The 23,450-nt window shown below is 37.8% G+C and overlaps 1 protein-coding gene across 1 annotated transcript; it reads right to left on the reverse strand.

Annotated features, from left to right (window-relative positions):
• Positions 1-910: 910 nt before the first annotated feature.
• LOC149960286 (glutamate receptor U1-like) lies at positions 911-14,501 on the reverse strand. Its single transcript, XM_090167431.1, has 8 exons — positions 14,460-14,501; positions 14,192-14,292; positions 13,918-14,008; positions 9,401-9,565; positions 5,229-5,364; positions 3,473-3,696; positions 2,878-3,140; positions 911-1,351 (listed from the first exon to the last, which is right to left on the reverse strand). The coding sequence occupies exons 1-8, from the start codon at positions 14,499-14,501 to the stop codon at positions 1,120-1,122; spliced, it is 1,254 nt and encodes a 417-aa protein (XP_090023557.1). The 3' UTR covers positions 911-1,119.
• Positions 14,502-23,450: the final 8,949 nt, after the last annotated feature.

Raw genomic sequence — 23,450 nt, forward strand, 5'->3', positions numbered from 1 at the left:
CAAAGCAAATAAAGTGGTTTGGCAATTAATTGATCTCTGGAATGATTCCCATTGAATTTGCAGGGCATGGAACCATAATCATCCCCTGGCATTCATCAGGGCAAGAGGAAGGTGTTGGTGGAGTTGGTCCTGGGCTGGGACTGGTTTCTGGGCTAGGATTAGAACTTGGTGATAAACTACAACCGGGTACTGGTCCTGGACATGAATAAGCTCCACATTAACTTTCTGAATAGGACTTTAACTCGGAGTTAAAGGTTACTTATGATTACATATAAGTTCGTACCACTACTCATGTAACATTTAAGGTTTCTAAAATAAACCATTTATACGTAGTGAAGTAAAGATTTCTCAATCTTACCTGTGTTATTATTACATTTATAACATTCCTACGTTTTGAAAAATATTAACTTAACGTAGGTCTCCTTAGCCCAGAGGTGTACTGACGGTATATGGCATCCGGTTAAAAAATTTCAAAATGGTGCCCCTATATACACAGAAAAATTATAAATAGCTTTCATTTTTCAAAGATAGGAGTGTTTTTGGCGCCACGCTAATTGACAGACAGTTTGGGAACTAGTTCAAAATGTACCCCCTGAACTTGGGTCGGTATGCCTCTGCCTTAGCTGTATACAAAAATATACAACCTAATTAAATTATACTATTCTTACTTCTCTATTTATAATGCCTTCTTATAAGTAACCATGATAACAGTGTTCTCAATCATGGTTTGTACAAAATGGCGGCGCTTTCGTTTTGTCACAAAACAAAGTCTATACGGATAATAAAGACGATTTTCATCGATAAATATATTTAATTTTAGCGTGACAAAAGTAAAGCTACAAATAGAAAGAAATTTTTATCATTGTCTTGTAAAACGTTTACTATGAAAATGTTAATTAGCGTTTACATAAAAAACTTTCAAGCGTTTCGTCTACATTTTCAGAAACTGTTGAAAATTTCAAACCCAACTTTGTAAAACTCACGAGAGTTACACTGAATCGTGGTCCGCAGATTGGGACTTTTATGTTTTCGCCCCGTAAAATAATTCGACCAATTAGACCGTGGATCAAAGCTAGAAAATTTAGGCCTAGCAAACAATTTCATATTTTTTATGAAAATTTAACAGATATAATGTTTTAGTATCGAATGAAACGCGCTTAGTCCAATTTCTAACAGAAGTACGTGAAGCGATAGCCCGTATAAATATATCTGTGCCAGAAAAACGCTTTGAAGGTCTTTGAAGGTGATATGGTTTTGGGACGATTCGTCTGGCGGAAAGTTGCTGCTCGTGGCTCTCATATTGTCGTCTTCCCATTTCTGTAGAAGGCCAGAGTCCGCCAGGTCAAGAAGTCTGTAAGTAAACTAATTCTAGAGATCGTTTAGAAAAAAAAACACTTCAATAAAACCATGTCCGTTTTAGATTTGTTCGGTTCACTGGACAAAATATTTTTAGTTAGTCGGTTACCAGATTAGCCTCTCTAGCCAAGAATTTTATCAATTGAAATGCATACTTAAGACACATGCTATACATTAACTGTATAGCTGTATAAATGCATTTTTTTTGCGTAACCACCACTACGGCGAGCCAAACTCGAGAAATCTCCGTTTACGCGCGTAAAAACCTTGTTAGCTCCTAAGTAAATTGGAGCGTGATAGTGGTAACTAAGCATTAACATAAGTTAATGATACCTCTAAGTACACAAATAAGCCCTTTCAAGGAGGAATCTTTGTCCAGAAAATGTGATGTCAAATCTTGTCCCTCCGATTCCCGCGAAAATGAAAGATTTGAAAAATATCTCTGACCCAGCGCCGCTGTGCGGTCGAGAATGAAACTATATTGGGAGGGGCTACTTTTACTAATCGTACCTTAGTGGGGGTGCCTTAGCGGGGTGGAGGGGGAGAGGGAGAGGGAGAGAGTTCATTCGTTATAATTTCAGTCACATGAGAGAAATAAACCAATAGCAAAAAAAACGTTTTTCTGCCTCTGCGGGGGGAACGAATTTTCTAAGGGAATATCGAAATAAGTTCAAGCTAGCCTTGCACCAAACAGGATTAAAGAAACGTAAGCTTCGGCAGTGCCAAGTGTATGTTAAGGCTACTTTGATACGCAGTACGGAGATACATAGGTCGATTTGGACAAGCATTTCCGCCATAGGCAGCATAGCCATTTGTGTACTTAGAGGTATCATTAACTTATGGCATTAATGATAATCAGCTAGGCTAATACTCAAGGCACCACCTTAGCCCCAAGTCTTCGAGCTACTTTTAATGCCTTTAAACAGGTGTCATGTCACGCGAGCCAACCTTCCAAAGTTGAAAACCAGCTCTTATTTCTAGTGCCTCATTAAGTCGTAATGGCAAGGACCATATAAAGACTATGCTGCGAATTGCTGGATCGGTTTTGTCGAAGTGTCTATTAAAGCCATTTGGCTATAATTTGGCTTAGTTGAAATCATAGATAAAATAACTTCGTATATAGATAGGAAACTTCAATGGGGCCAACTGACTCTCACGAGATTGCCCTGACATCTAGTGACTGCGCCAGTTGGCTGTGTTTTCAAGAGCGTAGAACGTATTGAGAAATTTGAGGTCGGAGTTTTGGGAATACACGTATTTTTCAAGGTAAATGTCTTCAAATATACCAGAAATAGCATTTAAAACAAACTTGAAATCTTTAATGAATGCTACTTCTTTAGTGCTATTTTTTTTTAATTTGCTCTCAGTTCAAGAAAAAGTACTTTTAATACATATAGCTCGCTTAAGCCTTTGCAATTGGGATTGCGTTACACCAAGGTTCTAGTACGGACTTCGAGTATTGCGAAACATGAAGTTTCCTATCTATATAAGAAGTTATTTTATCTATGGTTGAAATCGTACCCAACATTAAATTCTTCTTTGAGAGAAAAACATTTCCGAAAGGCGATGGCGTTTTTATCAACAAACAGTAAGTCACGACCGAATCGTATTTTATTCAGTGAAACATTCATTTTAAGCATTGTTCTGAGAATGATTTTTTTCGGGCCAACTAGAGCGAATCTTTTTCCTAAAACCATTCGAATTCCTTCATCATAAGAATCGGGAGCCGAAACATTGCCAGTCATCGTCGAAGCAAATATTTTCAAACTCTCACTTTTAGATTCCTTTGAAAAACAGTGTATATTAATAAAATATAATACAAATTCCTTGAGTTGCACAAATAATTATACGATTTCACAAATACTGAAGGTATTACAATAAATTAGACCAATCTCATCCTTACGCCATTCTTATAAAAATATATTTATGTATAAGATTTTTAGTTGGTTTGTTAAATTTAAAAATTTCCAAAATAAATTATAAAAAAATTGCTCTGAACCAATTCGAGAGTATATAAAAAACCAAACGACAGGGAAATGGCTACATTGGCAGGGTTTCCCTTTAAGGTTCTCTTGTATACATTTGTACATTTTCATATTTATACAAAATATCTTACCTTAATTAGATGAAAAAGTGGGCTGAAACTAACTGAACTAATAATGTATTTTCTCGAAATGATAGCGTTGACCATGTCTTCAATTGTGTTTATGCTCTCGGTCAGTACCAAGCTGGTGCTCGATGACAACATACATTCGTATATTTTAGAAGCGCATCCGAAAAAGAGCAGCAGAACCGTTGGAATGAAAATTATGGGTGATTTATAACGACTAAAGTGAGTATCTGAAAACCGCAATTAGTTTAATGAAATTGTTAAGCCAGCGCCAGAAAACGGAAAACTGGTGGTAATTTTGGCGTAGCTCTATTGGGTACAAAACTACACTCCTACAAGTTCCCCGTATACGTTTTCGAAGGGGTGCTTAACAGGGTTGGACAATAGGATATTTTTTTTAGTAGTCTAGTGAGCCTCCTATCTTAATTTATTTAAGTAGGCACTACAATGGGGGTATAAAAATCAGAAGTACAGCCAACATTTTGCTTCACCCGTCAGAATTAAAATAATAGTTCATTATCACTTGAGTTACATGATGTGATTTAAAAAAAATCGGAATGATGAATTATGAATTTATGCTACGCCTTATTCGCCATTATTTATGACTATTTAAGTAAATTTTTCACTAGTCAAATTGATTAGTGAGCCTCGGATTTCGATTAATTTTAGTAATCAGAGCATTTATTTTAGTAGTCAAATGCCGTGAGTAGTGCCTTATGTCCAACTCTGGTGCAGTGGTGCTTAAACTATTATCTTCAATATACAAATACCAAAAACCCAACAAATCCCAAAACAGAGGTTATAAAGCGTTTTAAAATTGGGGGGTAGTAAATATATTTTAAATACCCATTTCACACTCAGCTAAGTATGCACTCGGATATATTACGATATGCGTTTTCCCTTACACCAGTTGGGCTTAAAGGGGTGATATTTAATAAATAGCAATCTCAACCTTGAAAATGCTGATCTCAATCCTTACCTCGAAAAGATACTAAAATCTAATGATTAGAAATAACTATCATGAGAATTGGAAACTTAGGCCTCGCTTGTTTGTAACTCGTGCCCGAAATTCGTATTACGTACAAGGAATAGAGGCACCTAAGAGTCTTCACCCTAAAACCACGATTAACAGCGCTCCTTAAGGCCAAAACGTACAATTTTTAAAGGTCTATTCACACTAACCAATATTTTGGTAAAACTTTGTTGATCAACTCGAGTCCTACATCGAGTTGTTCCGTGTGAATTGAGAAATATCATACAAACACTTTTGTTGGCTAGGTTTTGAAGAACGTTCGATTTTTCTGACCGATTCTCCGTACCAAATATTGAAATAAAATACTTTTCGTACACATCCTTTGGATTACGCAAAACTAAATGATAATATTATAATAATAATAATCAGCTAGGCTAATACCCAAGGCACCACCTTAAGCCTAAGTCACAAGCGACTTTTGAAGCCATTAATTCAGTGGCCGAGTCACATTGCGTAGGAGGGTGGTGGAAAATACCTTTATTAATAGAAATTGATTTATTTTGTAGTAGAAGACGTATTTTTTCAAGAACTACAAGTAAAATCCTTCGCCGGCCAACGTGCGAAATTTTGGTCAAGCGTGGGAACAAAAACGCACAAAAGGCAAAAACTGTGCTCAACAGCAAAGTTGGGCAAAAATGTGGGCTCACGTGAATAGGGCTTTAGTTTGCGCAATAAACGGCGGCAATGAAGAATCACTAGACATTTTGTTGCTAATTGTCTATAGCTTACCTAAACTCTGACGAAGCACAATTGTCAATGCTCTCCAAATTGAATTGACATTTCGGCCCTGTTTGTCTCTCATTTTATCAACATTTCTTAAAATTATGACGCTCAGTATTAGGACAAACAATAGAAACGTCCATGCCTGAAATACATAAAAATAAGTTCATATATAGCTCCTATTCGAGGCACTAGTACATTTTCTTTACAATTTCCAGAGTTGGGCAAAGCTCGGGGTGCATTTGAGCGAGTGATTTACTCCCAAAACTTTTCTCACTCCACTCCCTAACAAAAAACCCCACTTTACTGGGGAGCGTGGCGCCATCTATTAACGGCAAAGGAGGCTAAAATATACATTTTGGATCCAATTCAAATTTCCCGGAGTAAATTTTAAGTTTCCCGCCAAGAATAAGAGATAAATTGGTGACCTTGACTAATCGCACTCTTGGGGGAAGAGTGCCCTCGGCGAGAGAGGAAAAGAGTGAAGATTTTTCTTAAGCTCTTGAGTGAGACTGAATTTCTAAATAACACTAACGATTTTGCCCATGTCTGACAATTTCAATGTTACTTTCAATGGGGTATGCGGTACTTTCCAATTGGATGGTTTATCTTAATTGTTTTTAATTTTTTCTTATTATCGCACAAGACACAGGGTCGAATAAATGTATACACTTTGTAATTCCTGTATAATCAAATCTTATGGCAGTGGTGAGCTGAGGACCGAATGGGGCAAACCCAATAATAGGGATAAATTCATTGTGTACGTGTAATTATAACATCGCCTAGAAGTAATAAATCCGACAGCCGCGACCTACAAGTTACTGTTTATTTGGTGCTTTTTGAAATAATGGAAACCTTTCACAAGAAACAGAGGGTCGTGTTATTGATAAGAATAAATAATTATAAAGATAAGTTATCTGATTAAAAGGAAACACTTATTGCATCAGTGGCGTAGCCAGAAATTCGTTAAGGGGGGGGGGTCGAACTATGTGAATGTTAAAAAGGGTCAAGAAGGGGGTGGAAATTTAGTGTAGTCAAACCAAGGGGGTTTTTGGACACGGAAACCCCACCTTGTCCACGCCACTGATTATTGAGGGGCCTATTAAAGCTCACTTGAAACAAATTTTAAATTTGTGTATTCTCTTTCATTCTGTCAAGCTTATATTTTTATATTTGATAGCTAGACCATGAAATGGTTTTTCGATTTCAAAGCATGATTACGTAAAATTTTCTAAAAATCAAATTGTTGCTTTATTGTTTGGTAAATATTGATCTTTTAAATTTAGAACTTAATTGTAGATGACCTCAAATTACGGTCAATGCGATGCTTGATTTAAAGCAAGTGTTGGCTCCAGATCCGTCTTAAGACCTTTTGGGGGCCCGGGGCTAAATTATTTCTCAAGACCTTTGCGATCCACAACGGTCTAAATTTAACTAAAACTTTTAATTTCGAAAGAATAACATAGGGCTACTGAAAATAAGATTTTTACTGACAGTGACCAGCTGTTACGCTTTAGAAATTGTTCGTACCGTATGTACGCGATGTGGCGATGAGTCAAATTACTTCAGACGTAACTAAACGATGCATAACATTAAATGAGCATAAATAATATTTAACCAACTAAACCATTATCCCTAGACTAGAGGCTATATGGCTGGCCTTGCCGGGGCCCGCCAAACTGGCTGGGGGCCCTGGGCTGTAGCCCATATAGCCTATGCCTTAAGACGGCCCTGGTTGGCTCTAGGGGAAGTAGCTCTTTTTTCAACATTTCTACATTTTGACTCAAAAGGTGGGACATAAAAGTATGCTTCGCGTTGATTGGCTCGTTTGCAAATTGGTCAATAACTTCAATTATAGTAATTGTTTACAATTAGTGCTCCGCAGATCCGAATCCAAGGTTGGAGCCGGAGCCAAAACTCGGCTCCCCTAAAAAGCCGGAGCCGGAGGCAAAATCCTAGAGCCGGAGCCGGAGCCGGAGCCAGGAGCCGGCTCCGATTGCACTAATTATTTTTAAGCGCTTGTAAATATTAAGATAACACTAATATTTCTGTGAAAGAATACACTATTGTGTTTCAAAAGCTAATAAAAGCGTTAAATAAACTTCACAGCATCATCATTCATCAATACTAATAATAATATTTTATTTTATTTTATTTTTACACAAGATAGAAAACCAAATTACCAGTGGAGTGTACCACTGCTACTGCTAGGACTTAAATAATTAGTATTAACCAAATTATCAGTGGAGTCTGCTACTGCTAGGACTCGTAAATTCATAACAAAATGGGAGAGTCCATTAATTACGGGAGGCGATTTTGGTGATTTTCCGACCCCTCCCCCTTGGTGAGATGTCGTGAGATTTGGCTCGCCCCCCTCCCTCCCTCCTAATATCACCTGCGATTTTTCAATAAGCGTATTTTTAGTGCAAATACGTTAATCTGTGTTTGATTGCGTTGGATTTATTTTAAAAAAAATATATAATTTGCTTAATTATTTATATTTAAGACTAGTTAAGACTAGTATTATAGACAGAACGTAATCTAGAATCACAGTGAGTAAATCGAACAATAAAATACTTAAATTTTAAGTATTAAGGAACTATTAAAATTCGTAAAAGAATATTCATTCTAATTCAGTCCACGGGGACTCATGTGTGGTCTCAAGAGTGGCTACTGGACCCAACATGTCCATGTGATTTCCAGTAAAATCATCTACTCCTTCAACCTCGCTCTGATTTAGCCACTTTAAACCGTTGTCGCTTGCACACAGAAGCTCAGTAACTCGGCGTGTGACAATCCGTGAAGGTCACACTTTGCGCGCTGGTGCAGGTGGTGCTCTGCAGCTCTTGTGAGGGATGAAAAGTAGATACCGCATATAGAAGTTTTTTATTTCAAAAATACCGCATGTATTGCAGCATCTCTTTTTCTGATCACCACGTACACTTGGGCAATAGAGGTCATAGGGCATGCTGATGAAGGTGTGCAAGGGTTGAATTACTTAATTTAACCCAGTTTTATCGCAATTTTACACTGTTTCTTGCAGAAAAAATTACGTGATATTTGCCGAAAGCCCCCCTCTCCTCCACGTGTGATTGGGTGAGATTCAGCTCGATCCCCTCCCTCCCCTAAATGCCTCACGTAATTTATGGACGCTCCCAAAGCTTAGACATAAGAAATTACCATAAAAGTATTGGAGCCGGCTTAAAACACTTGGAGCCGGAGCCGTGGCTCCAGATCTGGCTCCGGCTTTCACCGGAACTAAAGCAGGAGCCGACTGGAGCCGATAGGGTTTAAGTCGGAGCTGGAGCCGGACCTGGAGCCGGAGCCATGCGGAGCACTATTTACAATATATTTTACATGGGATCAGCGTTGCCAGACGTACGATAATTATCGCACAGTACGATAATTTAATCAAAATTTTTAGGGCGTACTATAATTTTCATGGCGTACGATATCGTACCATTATTTCGATAATTCTGCCTCAACGTACTATAATGTACGATAATCTTTAGATTTTTTTAAAAACCTACGAACGATTTATATTTTATTATAAATTTATATAACTTTTCTATTTAAAATGAATGATATTCATTTTCTGTACGCGTAGTCCAGAGTGTGAGTTTATTACTCCTAGCTATTACCGCATTTTTTAAAACATTTTTAAACATATTAAGTTCAGTTAATAATGATAATAGACATTTTGTTTATTTCCCTGAATTAAAATTCCTGTAGTGCTTTAAAAAATCATCTAAATTCAACGCATTTATGTATGAATTAAAATTTATCGCCAAAAAGAAATATACGATAATTTTCCAGGAAAATCGATAATTTTTTGGCCTAGATACGATAATTTCAGATTTTTGATCTGGCAACGCTGCATGGGATATATAATTTAGGTTAGAGTTTACTAAGTAGAGTAAAGTGGTCTATATATAATACTCTATAGTGGCTCTCTGACGACGTTATTGTTTCGCTATTTTGAATTTTAGCTTCCGTTCCTATTAATAGAGGGCTCCACGCAAGTAATTTTTTTTCGAAGATTCGGAAAGATTCATGGCCATCTCTAATAACAGGGGCCTTTTAATAATACAGGTGGCAATGATAGAGCCGACAGTTGCTTTAATTGTAGATGACCTGGATTACGGTCAATTTGATGCTTGATTTAAACTTAAATACATCACCTTAGAGCTAAAAGGCTTTGCTAAGAACCACGCGTCACTGATGAATTCCATCTGGGCGCGTTTGGTGACGAAGATGGCTTCGTCGTTGCGATAGGGCAAAGAAAATTCCACGTTCCTCGATCGCTTACTGGTTATGGAGATCGTCGACATGCCCACGTCCACTTCCTGAATTACAGATAAGCAGACCCATTAATATTACAATTTTTCCATGTCATCTAATTTACAATAAACAATCAAGTTTCTTAAGGTTTCCATAATTTTCTAGTAACGTCCATATTTGAAAGGGAATCAAAAAATTGGTATATTTTTCTATAATTCTGAGATGCCCCGATAAAATCCTATAATTAAATTTTGTTAAGCTATACATTGCGTAAAAAATTTAATTATAGAATTTCCTAAACTTTAAGCACATCATTTAAAATTCAGCGGAGAAAATTCTATAAATATTACCATGTAACATAATTACTCATAAGTGTGCCAGAAAGAACTTTTTCTCAATTAGACCTTGTTGCAAGGATATCACGTCACTTCCCAGACGATGACGGTTTTATCGTCCTCAAAACCATGTCAAAACTAGTTCTGGCGGGGAGGGAAGTTAAAACCGTGGAATAATGTTAAAACCAGTTTTACGCGACGTTAGTCCGTATTTGCTTTGGTGGCTGGGAAACAAGGTCTCATTTAAATTTTTAATACAGAGATGTTACACAGACGCACACTTACGAGTAATTATGTTACATATGATATTACACACCAGCTGTAAATATATGTATATTTACTGTGGTAATTTCTTTTCACGGCTGCAAAAATTTGATGCATCGATTTTTCAATCCCATTCGTAGCCTGCTTGTAGCGTCATAGGCATACATCGTAGCTTAGCCCCGCCTTGAAACGGCCTCCATGACATTAATTTCACGTCACAGATCACGAGGCAAAAAACGCCACACGATTCTGCGAAATAATCACGCGATCGCTATGGGCGTCTTAATGTCTTGGCACACCAATTCGCGTTGCTATGGTAACGAACACAAGCCACACCGACGAGCAGGCTACGAATGAATGTGGGTAGCAGCCTGCCTCGTGATTCCCGGAAGGAAATCCACGCCCCTAACGTAATCTTTCCCCTTCTCTCCATGTAAGCTAGGACCAACGAACACAAGCCACACCGACGAGCAGGCTTAAAATGAATGTGGGTAGCAGCCTGCCTCGTGATTCCCGGAAGGAAATCCACAGCCCTAACGTAATCTTTCCCCTTCTCTCCATGTAAGCTAGGAGCAACAAACACAAGCCACACCGACGAGCAGGATACGAATGAATGTGGGTAGCAGCCTGCCTCGTGATTCCCGGAAGGAAATCCACGCCCCTAACGTAATCTTTCCCCTTCTCTCCATGTAAGCTAGGAGCAACAAACACAAGCCACACCGACGAGCAGGCTACGAATGAATGTGGGTAGCAGCCTGCCTCGTGATTCCCGGAAGGAAATCCACGCCCCTAACGTAATCTTTCCCCTTCTCTCCATTTAAGCTAGGAGCAACAAACACAAGCCACACCGACGAGCAGGCTACGAATGAATGTGGGTAGCAGCCTGCCTCGTGATTCCCGGAAGGAAATCCACGCCCCTAACGTAATCTTTCCCCTTCTCTCCATGTAAGCTAGGAGCAACAAACACAAGCCACACCGACGAGCAGGCTACGAATGAATGTGGGTAGCAGCCTGCCTCGTGATTCCCGGAAGGAAATCCACGCCCCTAACGTAATCTTTCCCCTTCTCTCCATGTAAGCTAGGAGCAACAAACACAAGCCACACCGACGAGCAGGCTACGAATGAATGTGGGTAGCAGCCTGCCTCGTGATTCCCGGAAGGAAATCCACGCCCCTAACGTAATCTTTCCCCTTCTCTCCATGTAAGCTAGGAGCAACAAACACAAGCCACACCGACGAGCAGGCTACGAATGAATGTGGGTAGCAGCCTGCCTCGTGATTCCCGGAAGGAAATCCACGCCCCTAACGTAATCTTTCCCCTTCTCTCCATGTAAGCTAGGAGCAACAAACACAAGCCACACCGACGAGCAGGCTACGAATGAATGTGGGTAGCAGCCTGCCTCGTGATTCCCGGAAGGAAATCCACGCCCCTAACGTAATCTTTCCCCTTCTCTCCATGTAAGCTAGGAGCAACAAACACAAGCCACACCGACGAGCAGGCTACGAATGAATGTGGGTAGCAGCCTGCCTCGTGATTCCCGGAAGGAAATCCACGCCCCTAACGTAATCTTTCCCCTTCTCTCCATGTAAGCTAGGAGCAACAAACACAAGCCACACCGACGAGCAGGCTACGAATGAATGTGGGTAGCAGCCTGCCTCGTGATTCCCGGAAGGAAATCCACGCCCCTAACGTAATCTTTCCCCTTCTCTCCATGTAAGCTAGGAGCAACAAACACAAGCCACACCGACGAGCAGGCTACGAATGAATGTGGGTAGCAGCCTGCCTCGTGATTCCCGGAAGGAAATCCACGCCCCTAACGTAATCTTTCCCCTTCTCTCCATGTAAGCTAGGAGCAACAAACACAAGCCACACCGACGAGCAGGCTACGAATGAATGTGGGTAGCAGCCTGCCTCGTGATTCCCGGAAGGAAATCCACGCCCCTAACGTAATCTTTCCCCTTCTCTCCATGTAAGCTAGGAGCAACAAACACAAGCCACACCGACGAGCAGGCTACGAATGAATGTGGGTAGCAGCCTGCCTCGTGATTCCCGGAAGGAAATCCACGCCCCTAACGTAATCTTTCCCCCTTATCTCCATGTAAGCTAGGAGCAACAAACACAACACCCCACACAAGGAGAACGCAACTCGTCCAAAGTCGTGGATTTTCTTGTGTACATTTTTCATTGGCAAGATGCTTTAGCGCCTGCTGCCGTCGGAAGGGGAAATTCCGCAATTGTCTCCCCCCCCCCCGTCCGTAAAACGTTCAGCGTAAAGGCTCGTGACGCTCGTCCAATGAAATTCGTACACAGCTTAGATTACCACTGCTAAAGGCAGGGACTTCAAAGATTACGCGTAATCCCATTAGTACAGTCAAAGGTACACCGATTACGCGGAGTGATCAGCCCCTCGATTTTACTCCAATTCTATCTTGACGAAAAAAACGAGTTGGAGTAAGAAGGGAGTAGTTAGAGGGTAAAGGTTATATATTTGTTTTGTTTTTAAGATGGCGACCGGTGGTGAGATCATCAATATAGGACTCATTTTTCTTATTGATTTAATAATAATAATCAGCTAGGCTAATACCCAAGACACCACCTTAGGTCTAAGTCATCAAGCAACTTTAAAGTCATTAAATAGCATTTAACAATTGGATATTCGTTATTAAAAGCTTGCCACATGTGAAGATGTTCAAACCCGTTATGCTTTCGTGAAACGAAATTTAAGCAGACGAATTTTCTATATAAGCTAGATTACTCCCTCTACACCTCCTTTCGAGGAGGAGTAAAAAGTGTAACGTTTGAGCTCTGGAACAAGCGAACAAAATTCGGGACAGGGTAAATCTTACCCCGAGAACAGGCGAATAAAACGTTTTAGGGTCCAGTAAAGTAATTAAATTAAATTTAAATTCAAATTTCCCGCCTTCTTTTTAAAGTCTTGAAAATCGATGCGAGTGAGAGATGACCTTGACTACTTTCACTCTTTTCACGCGAGCTCACTCGCCGAGTGACGAAAAAGTGAAAACTCCATTCTTATGAGTGGAGTTTTTTATTAGGGAGGGTAGTGAGAAAAGTGAGGAGGGAAATTTACTCACGTAAATTCACTCCGAGTTTTGCCCAACTCTGCCAGAATACAGCTTCTTTCCACCAAGGTTCACAGGTTGTCTCTTCGAGTAGGCGGAAAATATATTCCGTTAATAGGAGATTCTATATATTTATATTAGTTTTATTGTATTGTTAACGATAAGTGCGCGATCTATTTTTTATTTTAGAGACGGGGTGCCAGTCAATTTCTATAAAAAAATACATGTTTTTACTATATTAAGAGCTATAATTTTGAAAACAGAGGTTTTTAACTTGATTTTTTTCGATACAACCTACAGGACGATTATCAATATATAATTATATTTCTAACTTATTTGATATTGCAAGCAAGATGTTTTAGAAAACTGTTTAAAAAAGTATTTAACATTCGATTAGCAAAGCACTTGCGTAGCCACGGAGGCACATGAAAAACGTTCCCTACCCCAGAAACAAGTAATTGTATTGTGGCATGAAGGACTTGCCACCATCCTGTTACGAATTGTAATCGGACACCTGTTTAACGGCATTAACAGTCGCTAGATGATTTCAGCTTTAGGTGGTGCCTTGAGTATTAACCTAGATAATAACATAACATTGCATACATATATGTCAACTATGTATTTTACTAGAGATAATTAAGAAAACTCTTAGCAAAAAATATGTTGATAATATTATACTCGTGTTTACTTGGCTGTGTATTGCAGATATCTGAAATAAGAAATATTTAAACTACTCACATTTCGCGAAACCATTCCAACTATGCCCGAACAATTGGAATCTTGCCAGCAGTCACCTCGTATTTCATCAAGTGGTTGTACAATAGAGTAGCTATGAATATAAAATATGGTGATTAATCAAGACCACATGTAGCGTAATAACTCTTAAGTATGCATCTGTTTATCACTTTCATGGAAACAATTTCAATTATTATTATTATTATTTAACCATAGCTCAGTCTAATACAGCAAAGTAAGCTACGCCCTTTGAAATGTGGGTTCACCAGATTCTTACTTGAAACCAATCCTCGATGATAACTCCGTAAATATCTTAAAATCCATTCCAGATACTCCAACAGAGACATTTTCCTGATGTATTATGTGAAAGTCTGAATTCTAGGATTTGAAATGGTCTTTTAAATATTCTCAAATCAGAAATATTATTATTAATTCGAACGTGTAGAACTCTCATTATGTTCGAATGAAAACTAAATTATTTTAATAATTGATTTTATATTTTCAGCACTGTCATTGAATTTATAATGTGTCGCTCGTTTACTTACATTAACCGCAGCCAAGGTAATATCTTTCGAAGTGTTTGTCATCTTTATATTTCAATTCCAATAAACGTTATTTTAAAATTTCATAATTAATTATGACTGCATTATTTCCTTAATATATTTAAATAAAACATATCAAACCTTAGTTTTTAAAACAATATAGTACCAATAATTAGATTAACGGAAGAATTAATAATAAAGAAAAGAAATCGAGATGCACGTTAAACTTAACTCTTATCTGTGTTCCCAGAATAAATTCCTGGTTACGAGCATTCGAAATTAATTCTAGTTGCGTACTCCCATCTCAAGCGAAGAAATAAGTCAAACACATCAAATAAGATCAATCCTTTAATGAGAAATATATTTATACTAGTGGAGTTCCCTCCTACCCAACTAGAACTGTAATATGCGTGGCACGAAAAGTACGGGCTGGGAAGAAAATCAAATATTAACTTTACTAAAGGAACAATATGAAAACGCCCTTTCTTTGTGTGTAGCAAACACTTTCACTTTGCCATAGATCGAAAACGCTTAGAGAATACGCCCGTTATTTATATATGAAAAAAATATATCATTATAATATCAAGAATGCCATTTCAACTTAGGAAGAGTGACTATGCTCGAAGAGTACACTTCTTCGCCCTTATAGTCGCGTCGGAAAACGTCAGTTTTAGGGAACCAATCAGGTAACGGGCTGATTTAATTATTTAAAGTTTAAAGAAATAAATCAGCCCGTTACCTGATTGGTTCCCTAAAACTGACGTTTTCCGACGCGAATGACCCGCCAGTTACGTTTTTCCTTCTCCACTCTCGTGCCCATAGGTCAACGCCAAGAGCTGGGCTCGAGCTCGTCTCACTGAATTCGTATATGAGCTTACGGTTGGTCTAGGGCTCACCCTGGTCTCACCAATTATTAGCCGGGTCTCGGGCTCAAGCTCGCAATCTAAATTTCCCCGCCGATATGAGGTCTCAAGCTCAGTAGATTTAAAACCTTCAAACCGTCTCGAGCTCGGACTCACTGTAGTTATAAATATACGGGCAGTCTCGGGCTCGCGCTCACTATCGTTACTTACAAATAAAATGGTGGCCTCAAGCTCGGTCTCACTATATTTTAAAACTACTAAAGGCTCAAGCTCGAGCTCGATGTTTCATCGCACAAGTTAATTATAAAATAGCCCAATTAATGATTCCAAGCTCCGTTCCGGCATCACTGGCACACCTGGAAGACAGCCGGAGGTGGTCCGGCAGCCCTGAGCCGGAAATCCAGACGGCACTAGCTTCTAACGCTTTTTTTTTTTGCCAAAAATAAATTTCGAACATGGGCTTAAGGCTAAGCAATATCGCGAATTCGAAGGAGATCGAGCTCATCCTCAGATACGAAAACAGAATTCAAATCGGTCTCGGGTTCGGGCTCAATCGTAATCGTGAGATGAGCTCAGGCTCACCTCCGATATGAAAACTACCAAAATCAGTCTCGAGCTCGGGCTCAAGTATTATGTCGAGCTCAAGGTTGAGCTCTTAGTACGTTAATTTTTAATACGGGCTCGGGCTCGAGCTCCAAGTAATGTGAATCATGAAATGGGTTAAAGCTCGAGCTCGAAGTAATTTGTATTTTAACAGGAGCTCAAGCTCACCCTGTGAGCCCGAGCCCGTTGACCTATTAGTCCAAGAGCCAATGACAAAATAAGCATGTGATAAGGTACACGATGGGTCAAGGTATTTTTTAATTAGGTTAGTAATTTGTAACAAAGAACTGTTTGTCTTACGGGTCAAAATGGGGACTTTCCGGAAATTTTGACCCGTAAGACAAACAGTTCTTTGTTACAAATCACTAACCTAATTAAAAAATACCTTGACCCATCGTGTACCTTACGTGCTTATTTTGTCATGGGCTCTTGGACTATATGCTCGTGCCTGGGGAAAATTCGACAATAATGCCCACAGATGGTATCAATAGTCATCCTCTTTAAAGGGCAACGCAAGTGGCCATGCAGGGGGGTAAATTATCTTATAAAAAAAAGGAGAACCATATTTGCCGAATTTATTTTGTTTAAATGCGCCTCTCGCGGTTCTTATGCGATGGCAAATCCATGCATTCCGAGGAAAGTGAAGTTTACGAGGTTACCGACCAATCAGATCCTTTATACAAAAAATGTAATAAAACTAAGATAAATATTCTGTCGGGGTATAATATTTGGAAATTGATAAGGGAGACTGGATATAGGGCCAAACGTGTGAGGCTAGCGGCCGAGATATACCGCGTTCAAGTCCTAATGTTTCAACCTAATTGATAATATCAGGAAACTATAGAGGTATACACTTGGAATGTCTAAGGTTCCATTGGGACGGTGATACGAAAGCGCGTCGAGAAAAAGGCGGGGCTTAACTACATCAAGTGTAAGACGTAACACGACATTTCTAATTCATTGGCTCGAGGTTTGACGAGAAAAGAATGCGTCGCGCAAAATAGGCTTATAAAACAATCGATTTAAAAACCTCAATTTGTTATCGTACTTAAAGGGCAACGCAAGTGAGCTGGCATTTGTGTGAATATGTATGCAAAGTGCGAAATTTACGGTAAACTCTGAGTGGTCTCGCCAGTACCGAGTGGGGGTGTAGGGGGTTAAAAAGCACGTTGCTTTTTCTTTATTTTGCCACAAAGCTTGCGTTGCCCTTTAATATTTTAAAGTAATTATAATGTTGTTCGCGAAAGAAGTGTAGTGATACCTAATTTCAGGTATTTGTATGGTTAGAAAAGAGATAATCAGGTAAGCTAATAATATAATAACCATGACTAAGCTTAATGACGAGTTTTCGTCGAATGAGGGTAGCGAGGCGCGAGAGTTTTTCTCGTGAGTTATCCCGCTTTAAGACACTCCCGTTTCTACGAGCTTCATCACGGCCTTAACAATCTTGCTTAGACATTTCATGTGTATACGTATATAGTTTCTTGATAATATTCAATTGGCAAATAAATTTTCCCAAAACATTGTTAAATCGAAAATATTAACATTAAACTCTCAGAAGCAGAAGAAGGTTTCCGCGTTGTATAAAATCCTCCTTGGAAAACCAACTTACTACTTGTAGATTGAAGAAAACATAGTTCCAAATCAAGCGCCCCCTACATGGCCACTTGCGTTGCCCTTGAAGTATAACTACATTCTTGATAATGTTTAAAAACTAAGGAAAAGATCGGTGAAAGGTCTAAAAAACGTATTAAATTAAATTAAATGTTGAATCCACTATGCAACTATGTCTGAGACTCTGAGCTAGGTCAGATTACAATGCGTAGGAGGATGGTGGTAAGCCCTTCATGCCACGCGAGTCAGCAGCTCTTTACACTAACTATTACTGTTTCCATCGACAACAAACTTCAATGCACATAGATTTGGTTTTGGGCCCACATTTGGGTGCTAATATTTTGTACAAGAATTGTTTATTATAATTGTTGGAAAGAAGACAGTTTATTTTTTTTTGCATCTACTTACAACGATAAAGGCATAGAGTGGAAGGTCCTATGGAAGCGCATGAAACATTAATCCTAACGGGCCAAATTGTTTTCGAGGAGTGCGTGAATAAATGTAGTCCGAAGAGCGATGATGTTGTTTTTACATTATTTAGATAATAAAGAGATAAAACAAGACGTTGCGTAAGAAACGTTTCGCTGATAGCCTTCTACTCTGTGGATAACTGTACCTTTTAATTTTGTATTTGTAAAGGCCAGCCTGATGATTGAATTTTCATTTTTAGATTTTCATATTTTTTTTTAAAATAGAACACTATTATAACTAGAATATTACCACAACATTGGAATATCAATATAGAAAAGTTTCTCTAATGCAACTACCAGGTTTTTGACCTTATGTTGTCGCATTGGAGTGTGTTTATTCCTCTAGGCGAAAATATATTATTACTTTTCGATACCGTATGTTTTAAAACAAATGTTTTGTGCAATTACATCTTACGATATTTATATATTAATAGATCGATTCCAAAGTCAACAGGTGATAATTGCCTTCCACTATCTTCTGAAGCCTCACTGTCTTCCCTTAAATCAATTGGAACGGCGTTATCTTTAATTTTTATTAATATCTACAATTAAATCATATTTCCTACTATTATTGACGCTATTTTGTATTTTTTTATTGTTGCACATAAATACACTTATGTTATTTGACCCAAATAAGAGAACTTGTATATGGGTCGTATCGTTATTGGAAAAAAATCAAATTAAACCTTTATGACGAAACAATCATATACCACACAAAGAAAAAAAAGAAGTGAAATACAATACTAGTTCCCTATCAGTTATCAAACAACCAATTTTTAACATTTTTCTTGTTTATTTTCAATACAGGTTCATATCTGACGGTGTCTGGTAACTTATTATACAAATATATACCTTGTGAAAATGCGTGATTGCGTGCGTGACAACTTGCCACTTTTGGTGGAATTATTTTATTCCCAAATTTAAAACGTGTTGAATAATTATGACCACTATTTCTGTAACTATTCTTATTTTTAAAAACATATAAAAGGCTAGCAAGTTTAAACATTTGTTCTACGGACAAAACATTATATTCTTTATATAATAAAAAGGATGGATAATCTATTGGTTTATTCAGACATATTTTAATTATTCGGCGATGGATTTTTATTAGTGGTAGCAGGTTCGATTTATAGGCACTGCCCCAAGATATTATTCCGTATTTCAAATATGAGTCTATAAGAGCAAAGTAGACACTCCTTAATGTTGTATACGATAATATATGACGTAAAAGATATAAATTATAGGATGTGTACCTCAGTTTTTGAACTATATTTTTAATATGTATATCCCATTTTAATCTATGGTCTATATAGACACCTAAATATTTTTGCGTTTTTACATTATTTAATTCCGTACAATCACAGCTACGATTTGTTCTGCAGACTGAGGAGTGAAGTTTTATAGAATACCCTTGTGGGAGGTTATGTGAGTGCATAGTAAATGTAATATAATTTGTTTTTCCGACATTCAAACTTATAAGGTTTCTATCTAGCCATTTTTAACATTATTTAAACAGGTTTCAGCCTTTGAAAACACATTCGGCCAATCGGAATCAAAAAACAATAACACAGTATCATCGGCAAATGAATTAATTAAACCCGTAAATTTTTTTCACACAAAGGGTTAATGTACAATAGAAATAAAATCGGTCCCAGGATTGTACCTTGGGGAATTCCATAACTAATTATCGCGTCATCACTTAGGTTTTTATTTATTTTTACCCGAGATTTTCTCAAATGTAGATAGCTTCGGAACCATGATAAAACTACACCTCTAAAACCTAATTTTTCTAATTTTAACAATAATTTGGAATGACTATTTGAATCGAAAGCTTTGGCTAGATCCATAAAAATCGCAAGTACCTTATCTCCCTTATCAATATTCATAGATACATTTTTGGTGAATTCATATAGTGCATCATCGGTATTTCTACCTTGTTGAAAACTATACTGATTTTTAGATATTCCCCTGTAGCATTTTAGAGTCGGGCCGACGTCGGCTAGTGTCTTAAAACAGAAAGGTCGGCCTACTGTCGGGCCACCCCACTCTGAAAGGTCGAAATGTCCTAGTAGAAAAGTAGTCGGCCGACCGTCGATCGACAAGAAAATTCGACTCACTTCCGATGTATGTCCTACTCAGAAAGGACTATGGACCGACTCAGAAAGGACTATGGGCCGACTCAGAAATGACTATGGACCGACTCAGAAATGACTCTGGACCGACTCAGAAAGGACTATGGGCCGACTCAGAAAGGACTATGGGCCGACTCAGAAATGACTATGGACCGACTCAGAAATGACTATGGACCGACTCAGAAAGGACTATGGGCCGACTCAGAAAGGACTATGGGCCGACCCAGAAAGGACTATGGGCCGACTCAGAAAGGACTATGGGCTGACTCAGAGAGGACTATGGGCCGACTCAGAAATGACTATGGGCCGACTCAGAAATGACTATGAGCCGACTTCAAATAGGCATATTTCCGACTCGGAAACGACGTTGTGCCGACGTCAAATTAAATCGCACTTCGGAACTCCCACTTAATACCAATTTGATGCCTTAACAGTAATTTAGCTGAGATTGAATCGATAATAATTTTCAATAAAAATGAGCTATTTATATTAATAGAACTAATCCAAACAATATACAAGTCTGAAAATCTTTTGGCGAAGTACATAGAATTAATAAAGTAGTGATATAGAAAAGAAACATTTTAATTAAGCTTCTAGATTTTAATACGTAAAAACAATTACAATTCAAATACTTTTAACAAATATCATTATCTTTTGATGTTGTAGTCTAATTATATTTTATTTATAAAACACATGACCTTGTAATTGCCAAGGCCTAACAGCTCATGCAAAACATTGTTCACAAAGCTATAATTAATTGATATAGATATTATTTATATTGATATATTATTGAAAAACTTACTTTTTTAGTTTAGATTTAATGTATTTCTCAAGATTCCAATGATTTTCCATTAATTTTGAATAGAAAATTAAGCGCACAAGTCAACAATTACACCTCCCATCTCAAGCGAGTTCGCCAATAAAATTCTATAATACTGCTAGTCCGGAGATGGCGCTGCGAAAGTATTAACTGGCGCGTGCTTTTGAATTTTTTAAACTATGAAGCGTTTGTGATCGTATCAATAGGCCTATTTATTAATACATTTTAAATTTTTTAATCTATTTAGAGTATAATTAATCAATATAAATAAAAATCAGGAATTAATATTTTGAAATAATATCGTAAATCGCAAACCCCTGTAACACATGAAGTCGGTTTAGAGCAAAGACTATATACGCTTCGCTTACTAGACAGGCGTCTCCATACAAAAAACCTGTTAACACTTTCGAAACACGGGAGAAGCCTTTGACCAGCCGTTAGAGGCACCACTAGTAGCACTCTGAAGCGCGAGGAAAATTTTGACCAGCGTCTGCTATCGTATGCAAGTTGAGCCATTGAACACGCCAATCTATTTATATATAGTCTTTGGTTTAGGGTCGGGGTACGGTCGATAAGTCGGTTTATAGCATTGAGTTGGGAATAAATAGAGGTACAACTAAATCTGTCTGGCGCGGGACCAATTTCGTTCCAAAAGGAGACTTTATCAACTTTATCGTTCAACCGTGGGGGCATCTGTCTTTATTGGTGGCAACTATTGCAATTGAATTTTTTCGCGAATCTGATGCGAAATTGAAATCTATGATTTCTCGTAACAAACAAACCTTTGAAGTTGTTTAAAAATAATTTTATTCTGTCAACACGATTCTTTTTAACTCAAGTTACGGTGAGTTAGCTAATAATTATTTATTTTTAGCCATATAACTTTACAAAATATAGATGGCGCTACCGCCTAGTTATAAAGATGAATTTCGTACAGTCTTATCAGATTAGGCCCCGCGTAACCATGGCAACTGGAATCGTAATTTTAATTCTAGCAGTATTATTTCGACACTAAAACCGTAATTTTTTTTGGGACTATTTATGGTCGGTATGCCGACCATTATCCAACTTAAAATAGACCTTACATTTAATTATTGGATTCGACATTAACTTTATGAAACCGACCATATTTATTTAGGAAAAGGGGATATTTTAATTATTTTCTGACTATTTGATGATGATGAATTTTTTATTCACTTTTATTTTTTCTTCAAACTTATTTGTATTCGAAAATCTAATAATGAGATCAGTTTTGGGTCGGAAATAAGCATTAATATAAAGTCGGCCCGACGTCGTTTCGGAGTCGGTTCTTAGTTCTATTAATTGGCGGTAAAGAGTCGACGTTTTGCAGTCGGCCGACCATTTTACCCCTACGACATTTCGACCCTCAATCCAAAGGTCGGCCGACTTTAGCGTTTAGTACCTTTTGCCGACGTCGGCCCGACTCTAATTTGCTACAGGGAAGTAACTTCTTATGCAAATTAATTTCTAAAAATTAATTAATCATAATTAGTAAAAATGAACTTCAAGTATAATTATAATTATACAATAAAATACAATTATTTTAAAAATATGAAAAAAATACGTGTGGTCCTTATCAAGTCGGCATATCGACTGTACATTAAAGTCGACTTGCCGACTTTATAAAGTCTCAAAATGGAAATTTGTAATTTTTGGGGTAAAAAAATTGAACAATTTGAGTCGGCATACGGTCGTCGACCTGAAAACGACTTTTAGACCCATACCCGACTCTTGACCGACACCCTAATGCTACAGGGGTTATAGAGTATTTTGATAAATAAGATACCATTCTAATTTTAACGCATTTCTCAAAAACTTTTGAAAGGTGGCTCAAAATTGATATAGGTGTGTAATTACTCGGTAAAGATTTATTTCCAGATTTATAAATTGGAACTATAATAGCCAATTTACAGTAATCAGGAAATGTTCCAGTTGTGAAACTTAGATTTACAATGAATTGTAAAGGTAGACTAATATAATCCGCAATACCAATTAATATAGATGCGCTTAAACCATCATGCCCTGTCGCAGATGTTTTATTTAATGATTTAATAATAGTTACAATTTCAACCTTATCAACTGGATTTAAAAAAAAGAATTACGGTATTCTTTACTAGTAAGATCTTCGGTATTAATAGCTATATCTGGACCCAAATTATTTTATTCGCCATATTCGATCCAACTTTCGAAAAAAATTCATTAAAAATGTTAGCACATTTTTTGGGTGTGTAGATTCCGATGTTTGAAAATTATTTTATAGTTTACTTGTTTCAACTTACTTTTCACACCAATTTCAATTCTATGGAACACTTAAGTCTACACCTAATTTTTCTTTCTTCACGTAGCCCGCTTTACCTTGTGGAATAATAAGAGTTTGAATTCTATAATTCGCTATTCCTCCTACAGAAAAGGTTATTTTCCCGACGCCGCCGACCTAGGAGCAGCCGCCAATTTAAGATAAGGAAGATTGT

The sequence above is a fragment of the Leiobunum rupestre genome, chromosome 2 (assembly GCF_980474605.1).
Source record: "Leiobunum rupestre chromosome 2, qqLeiRupe1.1.hap1, whole genome shotgun sequence".
Classification (NCBI taxonomy): Eukaryota; Metazoa; Arthropoda; class Arachnida; order Opiliones; family Sclerosomatidae; genus Leiobunum; species Leiobunum rupestre.

Bases quoted from the DNA above. Each gene is read 5' to 3' on its own strand.
- LOC149960286 (XM_090167431.1), bottom strand. From the start codon at position 14,501: ATGACAAACACTTCGAAAGATATTACCTTGGCTGCGGTTAAT. The intron at 9,566-13,917 runs GTGAGTAGTTTA...TCTGTAATTCAG, and splicing joins TTGGAATGGTTTCGCGAAAT to GAAGTGGACGTGGGCATGTC. The intron at 1,352-2,877 runs GTACGATTTCAA...GTTTACTTACAG, and splicing joins AAAGAAGAATTTAATGTTGG to ACTTCTTGACCTGGCGGACT.